The 16,045-nt window shown below is 63.3% G+C and overlaps 1 protein-coding gene across 2 annotated transcripts; it reads left to right on the top strand.

Moving 5' to 3' along the window:
* Positions 1–4,331: 4,331 nt before the first annotated feature.
* On the top strand, positions 4,332–16,012 carry SLC9A3R2 (SLC9A3 regulator 2). 2 transcript variants are annotated; one of them, XM_023189256.1, is made up of 7 exons: positions 4,332–4,673; positions 7,009–7,209; positions 13,287–13,466; positions 13,691–13,844; positions 13,918–13,961; positions 14,502–14,564; positions 14,816–16,012. In XM_023189256.1, the coding sequence occupies exons 1-7, from the start codon at positions 4,461–4,463 to the stop codon at positions 14,972–14,974; spliced, it is 1,014 nt and encodes a 337-aa protein (XP_023045024.1). In that variant the 5' UTR covers positions 4,332–4,460; the 3' UTR covers positions 14,975–16,012. The 2 variants fall into 2 exon arrangements, with proteins under 2 accessions (XP_023045024.1, XP_023045025.1); XM_023189257.1 differs by lacking the exons at positions 4,332–4,673; positions 7,009–7,209 and adding an exon at positions 10,673–10,856.
* Positions 16,013–16,045: the final 33 nt, after the last annotated feature.

The raw sequence follows: 16,045 nt of genomic DNA, 5'->3' as shown, positions 1-16,045 counted from the left end.
TTTCAGTAGAGACAGCATTTCTTCATGTCGGTCAAGCTGGTCTCGAACTCCCGATTTCAGGTGATCCTCCCGCCTCAGCCCCCCAAAGTGCTGGAATTACAGGCGTGAGCCTCCCCAGCCAATTCTTACATGGAGCCCTTGGTTCCATCTAGCCCTCCCTCCGGTTCTGTGCTGGGTGAAGAGGTGGTCACATACCTCACAGGACAACTCATTCTCCTCCCTGCGAACTCATTCCTTCCCAGTCCTGCCCCTGTTCCTCACTGAACCTGACCTCTAAGAACATGGATGTCCTGACCTTGTCACCCCCACACCCCGCCTCAAGGGCTCCGCACTGCCTACGGGATGATACCTGTGCTCTGGCAGGGCTGGCCCTGTCTGCTCTCATTGCCCCTGCCACTGCCTCCTCCCCTACCCCACCGCCAGCTCCAGACTGCAGATTCCAGGACAGCCCGGGGCCTCCCTCCCCGAAGGAGGACTCCAGGGCCCCAGGCTGGGTCAAATGTTCTTCCTGGAGCTGCTTCAGCTCTGGCCTCCCCTTGCAAACGCCAAGGTGCTCAAAGCCCTGTTTTTGCGGGGGCGAGGGGAGGTTTCAGTGATGTTCCCTGGTGCTTGCCTGGTCCAAGATGGGGAGGCAGAGCCGATGAGGGCCTTCTCTGCCTCCCCAGCTCCACACCCTTATTCCCCTTAGCGCAACCAGTCCTAGGGCGCCAGCATCACCCCAGTCCCCACCCCACAGGACTGGATCGAGTGGAAGCCAGATGGGCAGGATCCTGGGGCAACTCCTCGGACGATGCAATGCCACCAGCTCCAACCAGGCGGCGCTGCGCGGCTATCGTTCTGGGCAGTAGCCTCCGCCCCGCGCCTCCAGCAATGGGCGGGCCGCAGTGGGCGGAGCCACAGCGGGTGGGCGGGGCCGCCCCGTCGGCGGCAGCGGTTTCCTGCCCCTCCCTCCTCCTTGGGTCGTCGCAGCCCCCACATTCTCTCTCCTCCTCTCTGGGTCTCTGTTGGTCACCTCCTTCTGTCGCACTGGCCCCGCCTGCTCCAGTTTCGGAATCTAAAGAGAGGCACGGTGCAGCCTGAGGGAAGAGGCCCTAGGCGCGGTCTGGTTATGCTTGCAGGACCGTTAACGTCCATCAGAAAGCAGCGCCTGCCTGAGGAGCTCTGGACCATTACCGGGCGTCGGAATAGTGGTCCCACCCCCAGACAGGGCTCCAGGCCACGGCCACATCCCAGAGCCTCTGTCCAGGCCCAGGCTCGGGCTCCCTGAGATCGCTGGGACCTTGCTGGAGGGATGCGGGTTCAAGGCCTGGAGGAAAGGTCCTGCAGAAACAGGAGTGCAGGGGCGGCCCCCACCCCGGTGGACCCCCCACCGACAGCCCAGGGGAACAGCTGAGACCTCTCCCTCTGCTGGATAGGACTCATGCCTGAGTAGCATGCTGGCAGGTGTGGGGAAAGGGGGTTGGGTGGAGAGTGGGGAATCCCCCAAGCCTCTGATTGCCCCTGACTTGACTTTCTTCCCTCCTGCTGCTGCCCTGGGAACCCACGTCACCCCATCTGCACTCCGCAGAAGCAGCAAAATAAAGTTGACCCTCCTCTCGATACTGCCTCCCTCCCACCTCCCTAGCCCTTTCTTTGAGACACCAAGCACTTGGCGGCCCCTGAACACCTTTGCCCAGGTGCTTCCCTTTGCCTTCCTCTGCCTCCAGCGCAGCACCCATGGGGGCCAAGGTCAGCCTTGGACCAGGGCTGAGAGCTTCCGGGGACTGGCTGGAGAAGAGGCGTGGGAGGGTTTGCCCCTGAGAGCTGCTGGGTCACCCTTCCTTGCCTGTTCCTCCAGGCCCCTGGACTCACTGTCCCCTCTGACTCTGCACCTCCTCTGAAATTGTGACCTCGGGTTCCTCTCTGGCTGCCTCATTCCTCCTGCTCCCAGCTTTGCCAGGCCCACTTCCTTTGTTGCCTGACCCTTTGCTACTCTGTTACCCTCCTCAGCCCTTCTTGACTTTGGGGACTCCTTTGTTACTTTGTAGCGGTAGAGTGTCCTGTGATACTTCCTTGGTTCCTGGCCCCAGTTGTGACCTCATGTCCCTGGTGGCCCTTCCCTCCGCCATGCTGTTCTCCATCCCATCTTTTATTTATTTATTTTTAAATTTTTATTAAAATTTTTTTTTTGAGATGGTGTCTTGCTCTGTCACCCAGGCTGGAGTGCAATGATGCAATCTCAGCTCCCTGCAACCTCCGCCTCCTGGGTTCAAGTGATTGTCCTGCCTCAACCTCCCCAGTAGCTGGGATTACAGGTGTCTGCCACCACGCCTGGCTAATTTTATTTTTTGTATTTTTAGTAGAGACGGGGTTTTGCCATGTTGGCCAGGCTGGTCTCGAACTCCTGACCTCAGGTGATCCACCCGCCTCGGCCTCCCAAAGTGTTGGGATTACAGGCATGAGACACTGCTCCTGGCCCCCCATCCCATCTTCAGTCACTGGGAGGAGGAATCGGCCGAGTCCTGGGCCAGGGAAGGCTGATGTATGCCCAAGGCTGATCAGGGATCTGCCCCACCCAGGGGGGTAAGCTCTGCAAGCCCTCTTACCCAGGGCACCTGGGGCTGCTGGTGCCTCCCATCCAGCCACCTCCCTCGACTCTAGTGTGGACACGAAGGTACAGCCTGCCAGGTTGTGGGTGGCCCTGGTTGGTGTGGGATGACCCCCTGAGCCCAAACAGGTGTGGTGTGTGGGGTGCGTGGTGGTGGGTCACACAGCCCGCACCCATCTTCACAGACTCCACGGGTGGCAGCACCAGGCTGTGTCCAGGGAGGCCAGCCACAGGTCAGACAGGCAGCCTCTGGACATGCAGATAGACAGATGGAGGTGGCCGGCCAGGCGGAAGCCTGAGGCAGCCTCAGCCAGGAATTGCAGGGATGGGGGTGGCAAGCAGCCATGGCGCCTCAGCCTAAGTGGCTTTTAGGGGCAGCTGCCGGGATATGGGCACCCAGGGGGCCATGGCCCAGGAGACTGCCCAGAGGCGGGCCCTGTGCTTGGGTGGGGGCAGGGGGAGCCCAGGCCAAGGCCCTAGAGAGAGGATAGGGAGAGGAGGACTGCGCCAAGCCTGCTTCTACTGCTCACATGGGGAATTGCCTGGGCTGGCTGTGCCTGACCCCTGGGAACCAGGTATGTGCAGGGGGCCTGGCTGGGCTAGGGAGGAGGGCAGACTGGGGCTGTGCCTGGACTCAGCTGTCTTCCTACATTGGAGACAGAGCAAGAGCTGGGTGGTGAAGAGCACGGACTCTGAATCTCACATCCCTGGGCCCAAAGGGAGCTGAGGAAGCTTCGTGGGTCTCTTCCCTCTCCAGGCCTGTTTGCAGGTCTGTGAAGTGGCCAGGCCCCTAGGGTTGTTCCAAGTAAAATGCACTCAGGCGTAAATGATTTCACTGTGGTGGTGACAGTCCTGTTGGGGAAGGAGGGACACTCGTGCTTCAGGTAGAGGCTCAGGGACGTAGACGGCTGTGGGCAGGGGAGGGGAGGCCCTACTGCCTGCCTGTGGACACTGTGGAGCAGCGCCTGTGCACACTGGCCACCACCCAGAGCTTAGAGCCCAAAGAAGTCAGCGGAGGCCCATGTCAGGAGGCGGACCCTCGAGACTCATCCTTTCGTTACCCTGCAGAGTCACAGTCCAGGCCTGGGGTGGGCTGGGACACAAGTACGGGGGCCGGCCCGGCCAAGGGAAAGAATGGCCGGAATGGACGTGGTGCAGATAGCCCAAACACGGAGGGTAGGCCAGGGAGTCTCAAGCCACTGGCCCCAAGGATGCAGGGAGGGACTGCTGCGTGTCACTTTTAAACCTCTTTTTCCCTCCTGGGCCCTCCTGAGACTGCCCTGAGCCAGGGCAGTTCTGGCTGCAGGAGGGATCCAGATCAGGCACAGGGGAGAGGAGATAAGCAAGGGGGTCTGGGAGGGCTTCCCCGGGAGGGTGGGGAGGGCTGTGGCCCTTGTTGTTACCCTTTGGCCCCTTTGTGGGGGTCCCTTGGCCTGGAGACCCTTTGTCCAACCCGTCGCCCACCTCAAGACCTGCCTCGATGCTGCGCATACAGTAGGTATCCAATAAATGTTCCTGGGATAGAAGGCAAAGGCGCTGGCACCAAGGCGGCTGCCCACAGCAGGAGCGAGACAGAGGGGTCCCGGTGGCTGGGGGTCCCCTCGCCCTGCCGCCTTCCCCCACCCCCACTCGGGATGACCGGCCGCGGAGGCCGGGATGGCTGGGACCGGAGGTGGGGGCGGCCGGGCGGCGGGGGCGGGGAAGGGGCGGGGGCGGGGGCGGTGCCGCAGCCCGAGCCGGAGCCCGAGCTGGAGCCCGAGGCGACGGGAGCCGAACGGGAGCCGCCGAAGCCACCGCCGGGTGCCCAGCGCCGCCGCCGCCCCCGAGCTGCCCCGCGCGCCTGCCCGCGGGCGGCTGGTGGGCAGCGGGCGCCATGGCCGCTCCGGAGCCGCTGCGGCCGCGCCTGTGCCGCCTGGTGCGCGGAGAGCAGGGCTACGGCTTCCACCTGCACGGCGAGAAGGGCCGCCGCGGGCAGTTCATCCGGCGCGTGGAGCCCGGTTCCCCCGCCGAGGCCGCCGCGCTGCGCGCTGGGGACCGCCTGGTCGAGGTCAACGGCGTCAACGTGGAGGGCGAGACGCACCACCAGGTGGGGGCCCGCGCTCGCCCCCGGCCCGCCGCCCCCTCCCTGAGCGCGTCCCTCTGGGGCGGGCAGGGGTCGCACGGGGGCCTGAGGGGTCTCCCGCGGAGAGGACGCGGACATTGCTGGGAGGCAGCGGCCCGGCGCCTTCCGAGTCCCCGCGCAGGAAGCTCAGCCCTGCACAGGGGTGGGGGGGCATCCTGGCAGGGAGGGGCCCGCACTGCGGCTCCTGGCCGTTGGCCTCGCTCTTTGGTCGCGTTTTGGCCTCAGTGTGCCATGAAGGAGGGTGTTGGGCAGCCTGGGTCCCCTCCAGAAAGGTGGAGACCTGGGTGCTTTTGCGTAGGTGTGTGTACACGTGTGCGTGTGAACACAGCTGGGCGTGTGTGTGCAGGTCCCTCTGGGGTCAGCGAAGTGTGCACGCGCCTGCCTGTGTGTACCCAGGAGGGGTTGCAGTAGGGGCATCGGTGTGTCTGCCGTTGTGTGTGTGCTGGAGTGTGTGTGAGTATACAGGTCTGTGTGTGTGTGTGTGTGTGTACGGGTCTGGACTCCTGTGCATGTGAGAACTGAGCTCTGCGTGTGTGCACACCTGGTTAGTGTACTCATCACTGTGTGTCTGCAGGCTGGTGAGTCTGTGTGTCTGTACTCTAGTGTGCCCCAGCCGGTGTGTCTGGGACCGGGTTGAGTTGGCCATTGGTGGCAACCACATTCCTTAGCTCCAAAGGCACTACCCCTCCTCAGAGGCTGCTTAGCCCAGCTGGGGTTACTTGCCGAAGCCTCCTGCCTCCTGGCTGAGGAGAACAGAGCCTTTTCTCTGTGGGTTCTGACCCCTGAGGTATGTCTGTCTCCCACAGGCCAGGGGCTTCCTCCACACCCTGGTGGGGGTCCGGTGTCCACACACCCCTTGTCCTCCAGGTACCCTGCCCCTCACAGCACTGGCGAATCCATAACCTGTCTACATGGCTGGTCCTGGAACCTCAAGATTAGCAGTTAGTTCAGCTGGTCCTGGAGTTGGTCTCCTGTTCACCTGGTGCCTTGTCTGTCCCTCCGTCGGCCAGCCCCATGCTTTCCACCCAGAGTGTCTGCTGTGTAAGGTTGTTTGCTGAAGAAGGTGGGGATCAGGCCAGTGGCCTGGACCTGAGGGATTGACGGTAGCACTGGCAGGGCTGGGGCCTGGCTGCTGTGTGGTAGTCGTTGCCGCCCTTGCCCAGGGAACACCTTATCCAAAGCGCTGGGGTGCTGGTCTCTGAGGACTGGACACACAGACCATGGTGGACTCTTCCCACTGCCCCAGGAGGGCAAGAGGCGCAGTTACTGCCCCATTTGACAGCTGAGGAAACTGATGCCAGAGATTTAGGGTGACTTGCCTGGGACACATAGTCAAGAAGCAGCTGGGCACTGGGTTCCTCTTGTCTCACTCTGGGTCATGGGGAGAGAGGAGGGCCAGGGGAAAGATGGGCCTGGCTCAGTCCCTCCTATCTGTTCGTCACCCCTGCTGAGCCTGGCAGCTGGTGGGGAGCCCTGTCCACCCTCCCCCAGGCCGCAGGTGGGAGTAGGGCTGCCTGTCTTCCTGCCCGCTTCCCAGTGGGCACTGCTTTCTCTCTGCGGGTGCGTGCCAGCCCCCTGCATGGTCCAGACACTTCACGGGCACCTGCACCCACTCGCCGATGGCCACCGTGCCATAGCTGTTCACAGGTGCAACTGCCCCTCCCCCTTGCCGGCTGTACCTGAATGTTGCTTCCCTGGCTGTGTGTGGGTACCCAAGCCAGGCGTCCAGCCATTTCCCTCCTCACAGGTCCAGCGGGAATGGGCCCATGGTCATGGCCTGGAGGCAGACATAAGGCCTGGGGTCAGGGGTTTAGACTCCCGTGGCAGAGAATGACAGGAATGGGCACGGACACACCCAAACTGGGGCCCAGGGAGACCTGGGCGCAGACACAGACTTTGAAACAGATGGATGCACGTGCACACACTAACAGACAGACTGAAAACCGGAAGCTCCACTGTGCACCATCTTTATTACTTCCAGACGGGACTTACCCAGCTGCCCTACCCTGCAGCCCCTTCCCAGCCCTGCCTGGAGAAGACCCTGGGCTAAGGGCAAGGCTCTGGGAGGACCCTGAAGCCCTCGCAGCCTGGACCTCAGTGTCCGGAGCCCGGGTGCAGAGGGAGGGAGCTGCTGGAGTCTGGGGGTGGGGGGCGGGGCCGGCAGGCCTCTCGGTGCGGCCACCCGCCCATGCAGCCCAGCCGCCCGCCTGCACGCCCGGGCCAGCCCAGAGTGGTGCCATTGCCCATGTGCTGCCCGGAATGCGGGCCACTGACCCGCTCCTGTCACCCGTCACCCCAGGTGGTGCAGAGGATCAAGGCTGTGGAGGGGCAGACCCGGTTGCTGGTGGTGGACCAGGAGACAGATGAGGAGCTCCGCCGGCGGCAGCTGACCTGCACCGAGGAGATGGCCCAGCGAGGGCTCCCGCCCGCCCACGACCCCTGGGAGCCGAAGCCAGACTGGGCACACATGGGTGGCCGCAGCTCCGGTGCTGGCAAGAAGGTATGGCGGGCTCGGCCCGTGGGGACTACCCTCGCCTTTCCCAGAGGCTCTCTCGGCTTTCGACGACCATCTTGGCCTCTGATCACCTTCAGAAGTCTTGGTCTCTTCTGCCTTTTGGGGCCCCTTTTCTGCCCCAGGGACCATCCTGTTGGCTACTGGGGGCCACTCTTTCTACCCTCAGCCTGTGTTTTGTTTTAAACTGGGTAGGGTCAGGGCAGCCTAGCCTGTTCCTCTTCTCCAGGACGCTCCAGAGCCCCTTGCCCTATCCAGGGGTCACTCTGACAAGCTGCCGCCTCCCTAGCCCCCAGCCTCCTGGCTGAGGAATCCTGGGAGTAGACATTCTAGGTCTGCGTGTGCCCAGCTCCGTGCCTGCGTTGGGCGTCATCCATGGCTCTGTCCTCGTCTCTCTCCAAGGACCCTGTGTGCTGGGAAGGCCTGGGAGAGGACTGGCCTCCCCTGCAGACAGCGCCGTGCTTGGGGAAGCCTAGGAGGCCACTCTGCCAGGCCTGGCGTGGGTGGGGCTGGGAGCATGGGAGTGGAGTTGGGGGGTCCAGGCGGCTCCAAGGTGAGCCCACTCCTCCCCTAGATACAAGGGAGGGCCCTGGGACCCCATCTGCTGTTTCTTCTGGGCTCCTGCTGCGTAGCACTTCCTCCTTCCCCTGCCCCTGCTCCCAGCCAGGAGACCCAGAAAAGTACAGGGGCCGCCTGCGTCACCTCCTGCTGGGTGGCCACTGGGAGGGGCCACCTGGCAGGCCTTGGGAGCCAGGAGGAACAGCCTGAAAGTATCTGTCCTGTCTTCCTGGAGGCCCTGATGGCATTGTCTCCATGCTCTCCTGCCTTTCTTTTTTTTCATTTTCAAAGAGATCCCTGGCCGGGCGCGGTGACTCACACCTGTAATCCCAGCACTTTGGGAGGCCGAGGCGGGCGGACCACCTGAGGTCAGGAGTTTTGAGACCAGCTTGACTAATGTGGTGAAACCCGTCTCTACTAAAACTACAAAAATCAGCTGGGCTTGGTGGCACGCGCCTGTAGTCCCAGCTACTCGGGAGGCTGAGGCAGGAGAATGGCTTGAACCTGGCAGGCGGCAGTTTCAGTGAGCCAAGATCCTGCCATGGCACTCCAGCCTAGGGGACACAGCGAGACTGTCTCAAAAAAAAAAAAAAAAAAAAAAAAGAAAGAAAAGCAAAGAAAAGAAATAAATCCCTTTGGGGATTTGAGTCCAGGGGTTGGCCAGACCCCACTGTGAGAACCGTGCCTGAGGCAGGGGTGTGGGATCTGGAGTTTCTGAGGGTGGAGGGGATCTGTACATTCACTTTCTCCCTTTCCCAAATATCACTCCTGGAGCTGGCTGCGCCTGGGAGCTGAGCCCGGTGGGGGGATGTCTGGGCAGGGAGACGGCATTCCCTGTGGGGAGGGGGCACAGGCCTGGCCATGGGACCTTTGGGACCGGGTTTGTTCCTGGGGCTTGAGGGCAGCCACGGTGCCCAGCCCAGGGCTGGTTGGGGGGCTGGCCTTGCAGGGGAGCGGGCTGGTCCCAGGCCCCTATCTCCGAGTTGAGGGTTGGGGCCTCCCTCTTTCCCAGGCACCCTCCCTCCCCCAGGAGGAAGCTCCCCCTCTACCTCAGGCGTTTGTCCATTGATTTGGACACAAATGCATGGTTCACCTTCCTGTGGAAAAATCTGGCCCTCGGACTTTATCTGGAGGGTGCGGTGGCCGAGGCACCTTGCCTTGGGTGGGACCTTCCCCCGTCTGCTATTTCAGGCTCTGGGGGCTGCAGGAAGCCCTAGGAGGGGCTTCCTCTGGGTATATTTTTAGAGGAACAAAGGGTGGCCTGAGTGGCAGGTCCCTTTGTGCATGAGTCTGGCTGGGGACAGGGGCTCCAGGAGGTCAGGGGACACCCAAGGAACAGGGTCTTTCCTTCTCTCTTCTGGCATCGAGACCTGAGGTTTCTTTTTCTTTTTTTTCTTGGCTCACTACAACCTCCGCTGTCTGGGTTCAAGCGATTCTCCTGCCTCACCCTGCCCAGTAGCTGGGATTACAGGCACACGCCACCACACCCTACTAATTTTTGTGTTTTCAGTAGAGATGGGGTTTCACCATGTTGCTCAGGCTGGTCTCGAACTCCTGATTTCAGGTGATCTGCCCTCCTCCGCCTCCCAAAGTTCTGGGATTACAGGCGTGAGCCACTGTACCTGGCCTTTGAAATCTGAGGTTTCATTTCTTTCTTTCTTTCTTTCTTTTCTTTTTTTTTTTTTTTTTTGAGACAGAGTTTCACTCTGTTGTCCAGGCTGGAGTGCTGTGGTGTGGTCTTGGCTCACTGCAATCTCCTTCTCCTGGATTCAAGCAATTCTTGTGTCTCAGCCTCCCGAGTAGCTGGGATTACAGGCGTGTACCACCATACCTGGCTAATTTTTGTGTTTTTAGTAGAGACAGGGTTTTGCCATATTGGCCAGGCTGGTCTGGAACTCTTGAGCTCAAGTGATCTGCCTGCCTCAGCCTCCCAAAGTGCTGGGGTGACAGGTGTGAGCCACTGCACCCGGCTCGAGCCCTGAGGTTTGTTCACCTGAGCTCTCAGCATGGACAGGAAGAATTGGGGCTCACCTGACTTCCGCAGAGCAGGTTCAGATCCTGCCCTGCTCAGCCTGGGTTCAGGGTGTGCCTGAGATGCTCAGGGAGCCCAGGAGGGCAAAGCTTACCTTGCGGGGATGGCCCCAGTGGGGGCAGTGGTGGCAGAGAGGCAGAGCCCTGGGAGGGTATGTAGCTTGGCTTTGGTGCAGGATGGAGAGGGCCCAACTCTGGGTGCCCCTTGGAAGCTAAGGGTGGTTCTCAGTGTCCTCTGTCCTGGCTGGGGATGGGGAAGTGGGCAGGGGAGGACACTGATGTGGTTGGCCACTCCTTTTGGGGGTCATGAAGGCCTAGTTAGTGATGACTCAGCCCTGGGCCACACTAGGCTGGGGGTGGCCGCAGCTGCAGTGCAGCTGATCCTAGTAGTGACGACAGGGGACGGCCCCCAAACAGAGACGGGTGGCCAGCGGTGCCAGGCCCTAGAGGTGGTGGCAGACCCTGAGCCCTCTGCCCCCTGCCCCTAGCCCAGTCTCCACCTCCATCTGGAGGACCTTGGGGGCTAAGAGCAGGTGAGGGGTGACAGATCTGCAGGAGGCGGCTGTGTGGTTAGGGCGCAGTGCCTGTGGGGGCTTCCGGGCTCCTATGGCCCTTGTTCCTCTGGAACCTCAGCAGGACTGTCCTGTGTTCTGGGGCTGGGACTCCTCCCTATCCCCCCAGCCCTGGGTCCTGGGGCAGGGCAGGGCCTTCCAGCAGCTTCCTTCCTTCCTTTCTTGGGACGGAAACCTAGCTGGGTGGGGGGCGCCGGGCTGGAGCCTTCGCAGGGGAGTGGGCTCAGTCATCACCCTGTTCCCCAGAGTGACTCAGCCCCCGAGTCCCCACCCATCCCCGGGGAGCCGGGGCCGCAGAGGGAGGTAGATAAGTGGGGTGGCAGCCTGGGTCAGCCAGAGAGTTCAGGCCACCCCAGCCGGACGCCTGCCACTCACTGCCGCTGTACTGCTGCCATGGCACGCTCCGGGAGTGCCACGCCACCTGCCCGGGCTCCAGGAGCCCCTCCACGGAGCCCACCCCAGAGGCTGGTACAGGTCAGGTGGGGTGGGAGGAAGGGAGGGCTAGGAGGAACCAGCAGCCGCTCAGCCTCCCGGGGTGGGAGGAAGGGACTCCGGGAACTTGATGTAAGCAGGCTGGTCCCTGAGCAACAATGAAGGCCTTTCTCTGCCAGGGCTGGTGCGTCACCATCTGGGGGGGGCGCCCAGTGTACCCCCATGCTAGCCTCTTTGTCCGGACACAGGCATGGCTGGGGGACCAGGGATGGTCCAGCTCTGTGCTGGCCACTGGCGGGGAGGGAGCCTGGAGCCCGTGGGAGCCAGAGGGCCTGGCAGGAGGCGGCAGGAAGTGTGTGCTGAGCCAGGGCAGGGAGGAGGAATGTGAGCTATGAACCCCGCCCGAGCTCCTCAGCTCTCTGGGCCCCCGTGCTCCGCCCCATGTGCTGCCAGCAGCCCACCCTGGCCCCTCCATTGCAGCCCCTCCACCTGAGGGTTTAGTGCTGTGCCTGGCGCCTCTGCGACCCTGCTGACAGTGAGGGGTTTAGGCTTTGATGATAGGCAGAACTTCTTGCCGTGTGGAGTGAAAGACGGCTGCTTCTGGACAGAGGCAGAGGGGTGGCCAGAATGACCCTGAGAACACTGAGGGGGCCTTGGCCTGGCCTCAGGGCCCGACACCCTCCAGATCCTGCTTCCTGTCTGGTGCCCTGACAAACCGTGCCCTGTAGGCCACTGTACAGGCATGGGAAGGGCTGCCGGGCCAGCACTGTGGGGCTGGCTGCGTGTGTGGGTGGCTATGCATGTTTGCAGGTGTGTTTGGACGTCTTGTGTCTGTGACCGTGTGACGCGTCTTTACCGCCTGGGCCCATGTCATGCTCCCGCCTCCCCCCCGAGCTGGGCTCCTGTCCCCACGCCTTCCCTCAGTCCCAGGCCAGCCTGGGGGCTGTGTTCCACTTCCCCTCCTGAATGGGCCCCTGTCCCCACGCCTGCCCTCCCTCCCAAGCCAGCCTCAGCACTGTACTCTGACTGCATCCCTGACGGGCACCTCGGTGGGCAGGTGTCAGGGTCAGCCTCAAAGCCCCATGCCTGTGCCACCAGGTGTGTCTGGGGGAGGGGTGGGGCCCTGGAGATTTTGGGGGTCTTGCACCCTCCAATTCAGCCCATGTGGCCCAGCTGAGCCCCCGCGGGGCCAAGGACCCACAGCCTTGTCCCGGGAGTTTCTGGTGTGATAGGGCCTGGGTTGTGGCCATGCAGAGAGCGTTCAGAGGGTGGGCAGGAGGCTCCTGACGAGGCATCTGGCGGGCTGGACAGGAGAAGGGTGTTCCAGACCAAGGGCAGGTCCCGAGCGCAGGGGACGGGGCACTAGCCCTGTGGAGAAGGACCCCCTTGCTAGCCTTGGCAGGGCAGCCCCCGCCACTGACATGGCTGTTTCCGGTCCATTGGGGTTTGGAGTGAGCTTGAAGGTGGGTGGCTGGAGGGGTCGGGGGTGTCTAAGGCCTGGAGACCTGCCCTCCTGAGGTCTGAGTGCCCCTCTTGCCATGCCGCCCCAGCCCTGGCCTGGCCTGTGGTCCCTCAGGGACACACAGGGAGGTAGGAGGTGAGGGAGGGGCCCTGGCAGCCCCCCACCCCGCCTGCATGCTCTCCCCTGCACACGCCCTCAAGCCTGGCACTCCCTGGAAACCTGAGCTGCCCCCGCCTGCTCTGGCCACCGCCATGTTTAACTGAGCACGGGCAGCCACTGGCCACCGCCGCAGCACCCTGGCCCGGCCCCTGGCTGGGGGGTGGTCACTGGGCCTGGCCCTGCCTGCATGGTCCCCTGGCCCAGACCCCCACTGCAGGATGCCAGAGGTAACATGGGGCAGGGCCTGGGATGGTAGCGGGGGGTCCTTCTGGGCCCCAGGAGGCCCTCTGTGCCCTGTCCACTCTAAGCTCCTGCCCCAGCCTCTGCTTGCTGGGCCTGCGGGGGTGGTGCGGCTCGTTTTCCCGGAATGTGAAAGCAAACAGAGCTGCCACCGCAGCCAGCCTCATGGAGGCCTCTGGAGAAAAAACAAAACTGCTGGCCTAGCGCCTGCCCCACGCTCTGGAGGAGAGCCCGGGGCAGGGGGACGCACGGGCAGGGCCCTCAGGGACAACTGCCCCAGGAGGTCGACAGTGACAGTTCTTCCCACCTGGAGCTCGCTCCCACCCCGCCTGTGTGCCGCGCTGGCCTCCAGCCCAGGGAATCATCCCAGCAACCCAGGGAGGCGGCTGGGCCCATCGGGGAGGCTTCTGGCTTTGAAAACTGGCTTCGCCCAAGTTCCCACAACTGAAGCTCTGTCGCAGGCAGCCTGGGCGCCCGGAGTGTTGGCCACTGAGACCTGGGCCCGCCCATGGGTGGCGTGGTACCGAGTTTGGGCAGCGGCATCACCAGGGAGTGGCCTCTGGGGGTGGGAGGCTGGAGCCAGGGACTGAGCCTGTCCCTCGGGCCTGCAGGATGTCAGTGGGCCCCCGAGCGAGCTGCGCCCTCGGCTCTGCCACCTGCGGAAGGGACCTCAGGGCTATGGATTCAACCTGCATAGTGACAAGTCCCGGCCCGGCCAGTACATCCGCTCGGTGGACCTGGGCTCACCTGCCGCCCGCTCTGGCCTCCGTGCCCAGGACCGGCTTATTGAGGTACCGGCCCACCAGGGCTGCAGGGTGCTGGGTGCCCCATGCCTGTCCACACTGGGGCCCTGGGTCCTTGCAGGGAGGAGGGGGACACTGGGAACCTGAGCTGGCGCGCCTCCTGCTGCCTCGGCGGGTGGTGGCTGTGATGAATATTTGATGCCACACCTGGCCATGCAGCATTGGGGGCTGTCTGGGCCCACGGCGGGGCTGATGCGTGCTGGTGGTGGCAGGTGAACGGGCGGAATGTGGAGGGGCTGCGCCACGCTGAGGTGGTGGCCAGCATCAAGGCACGGGAGGATGAGGCCCGGCTGCTGGTGGTGGACCCCGAGACAGATGAGCACTTCAAGCGGCTTCGGGTCACACCCACCGAGGAGCATGTGGAAGGTGGGCCACGGCCCGGGGCACAGGGTGGGTGCGGTGTGGTGGCCGAGCAGCCACTGACACTCTGTCCCCACAGGTCCTCTGCCATCACCCGTGACCAACGGAACCAGCCCTGTCCAGGTGAGAGGGTGGGGTGCCCACGAGACACAAGGTGCTTCTGGGGGTACCCAGGCCCGACAGAGGCCCCCTTCTCCCTGGAGATCCCTTTCCTCGAGGTGTGGTAGCGACACCCGATTCTGGCCGTCACCTCCCTTTAATGTCCCTGTGGTTTTCGTCCTGGGTCAGTGCCACACACAAGCCACATGGGGCGCCTGGGGTCGGGGCTGCTGCCTTCCATCCCCTCCTGAGCACCACCTGGTAGGGAGCTGCCCTCCAGTCTCTGCCTCCTCAGGGAGCTGGTGGTAGCCTCACCCCAGGCGTTGCTCACGCCGGCCATTCCTGCACCCAAACCCCCTCTGCACCATGAGCCAGCCAGGCCACCTGCCTGTCACTGCTGGGCGCCGGGTGCCTGCCTCACCGCATCTGGAGTCCACCAGGTGCCCGGGGCCCCCTGCCGCGTGGAGGAGCACACACTGGTGGGGCGTGTGCATCTGTGCACGTGTGTGCTTGTGCGGGTGTTGTGTCTGTCTGTGAAGCCACAGCCTGCCCTTGGTTTCCCAGCTCAATGGTGGCTCTGCGTGCTCGTCCCGAAGTGACCTTCCCGGTTCTGACAAGGACACTGAGGTATGGATGTCGTCCTCCACCCCTGAGCTCACACATGGGGCTGCCAGAGGCCTTGCGGGGGTGTCTGTGGAGATGTCAGCCCTGGCAGTGGGGTCTCTGCTCAGGAAGCCCTCACGAGCCCCCTACCCCAGCCCCAGCCCCAGCCCCAGCCCCAGCAGGCAAACTCTGTTGGTTGTTCCCCGGGAGGGGCCACCGTCTGGGGTGTAGGACTAGGGCTCACTCCAGACACCCCACCCACCATGCTACCCCAGGATGGCAGTGCCTGGAAGCGAGACCCCTTCCAGGAGAGCGGCCTCCACCTGAGCCCCACGGCGGCCGAGGCCAAGGAGAAGGCTCGAGCCACGCGGGTCAACAAGCGCGCGCCGCAGATGGACTGGAACAGGAAGCGCGAAATCTTCAGCAACTTCTGAGCCCCTTCCTGCCTGTCTCGGGGCCCTGGGACCCCTCCTGCACGGACCTTGGGCCTCAGCCTGCCCCGAGCTCCCCAAGCCTCAGTGGACTGGAGGGTGGTCCTGCCACTGCCCAGAAATCAGCCCCAGCCCCCGGGAGCCCCCATCCTGCCCCTGCCTGCCAGGTACTGGGGGCCTGTGGCAGCAAGATGGGGGGAGAGAGACCCAGAGATGTGAGAGAGAGACAGGACAGAGACAGAGAGAGAAAGAGAGAGAGACAGAGAGAGAGAGCGCGTGCGCGAGAGCGGCGGCAGCGCGGGGTGAGGGCCTTTGCTGCTCTGCCGGGGCCTGCTGACTGAAAGGAATTTGTGTTTTTGCTTTTTTCCAAAAAGATCTCCAGCTCCACACATGTTTCCACTTAATACCAGAGCCCCCCCACCCCCCCAACTTCCCCTCCCCCTTGGGACGCCCCCCAAATAATTGCCATAAAACAAACCCTTCTCTGCAAACCATTTCCTCCCCACCCCCTCCCCTTAGCAGCAGCCTTCCTGAGTGGGAGTCCCTAGGACTTCCCAGTGGCCAAGCTGGGGCCCCCAGCCTGTTTGTGGGGACCTCGGGTAAGGCCAGGGAGGCCTGATGTGGCCACACCCGCCCTGGTGTGGGGGGTCCCTAGGCCAGGCCCTGCTCCCCACCCAGCTACCCTGTGCGCCTGTGCCCTGCTGGGGGTCTGAAGTGCAGGGCCTGGGTTCTCCGAGGGGCCCGAGGATGGAGGCCCCATGTCCCCGAGGAGGGTGGCCTCTGGACAGGCCCCTCATTCCGCACGGCAGCTCCCAGGCCTGGGGAACATAGGTGTGTGAGAGCAGCACCCAGGAAGGACGCCTGGCCTCTGGCTCAGCCCTGCCTGGCGGGCTCCCCCGTGGACACCCGGTTGACTTTGCTCTTCCCTCCCGGGCCCCGCACCCCTGAGCCGACCACTGATCCACTGGCACCTGGCACCGCTGTTGCCTCGTTAAGCCATAGCGCATGCGCGCTCTCAGAATAAACAGGCCCTGCCTGGGACCCACACGCCTCTGTCTTTTCTGAGCCTCCTCC

This window comes from Piliocolobus tephrosceles, chromosome 17 (genome assembly GCF_002776525.5).
Source record: "Piliocolobus tephrosceles isolate RC106 chromosome 17, ASM277652v3, whole genome shotgun sequence".
NCBI lineage: Eukaryota > Metazoa > Chordata > Mammalia > Primates > Cercopithecidae > Piliocolobus > Piliocolobus tephrosceles.
This window is presented reverse-complemented; position numbering and strand designations above follow the sequence as displayed.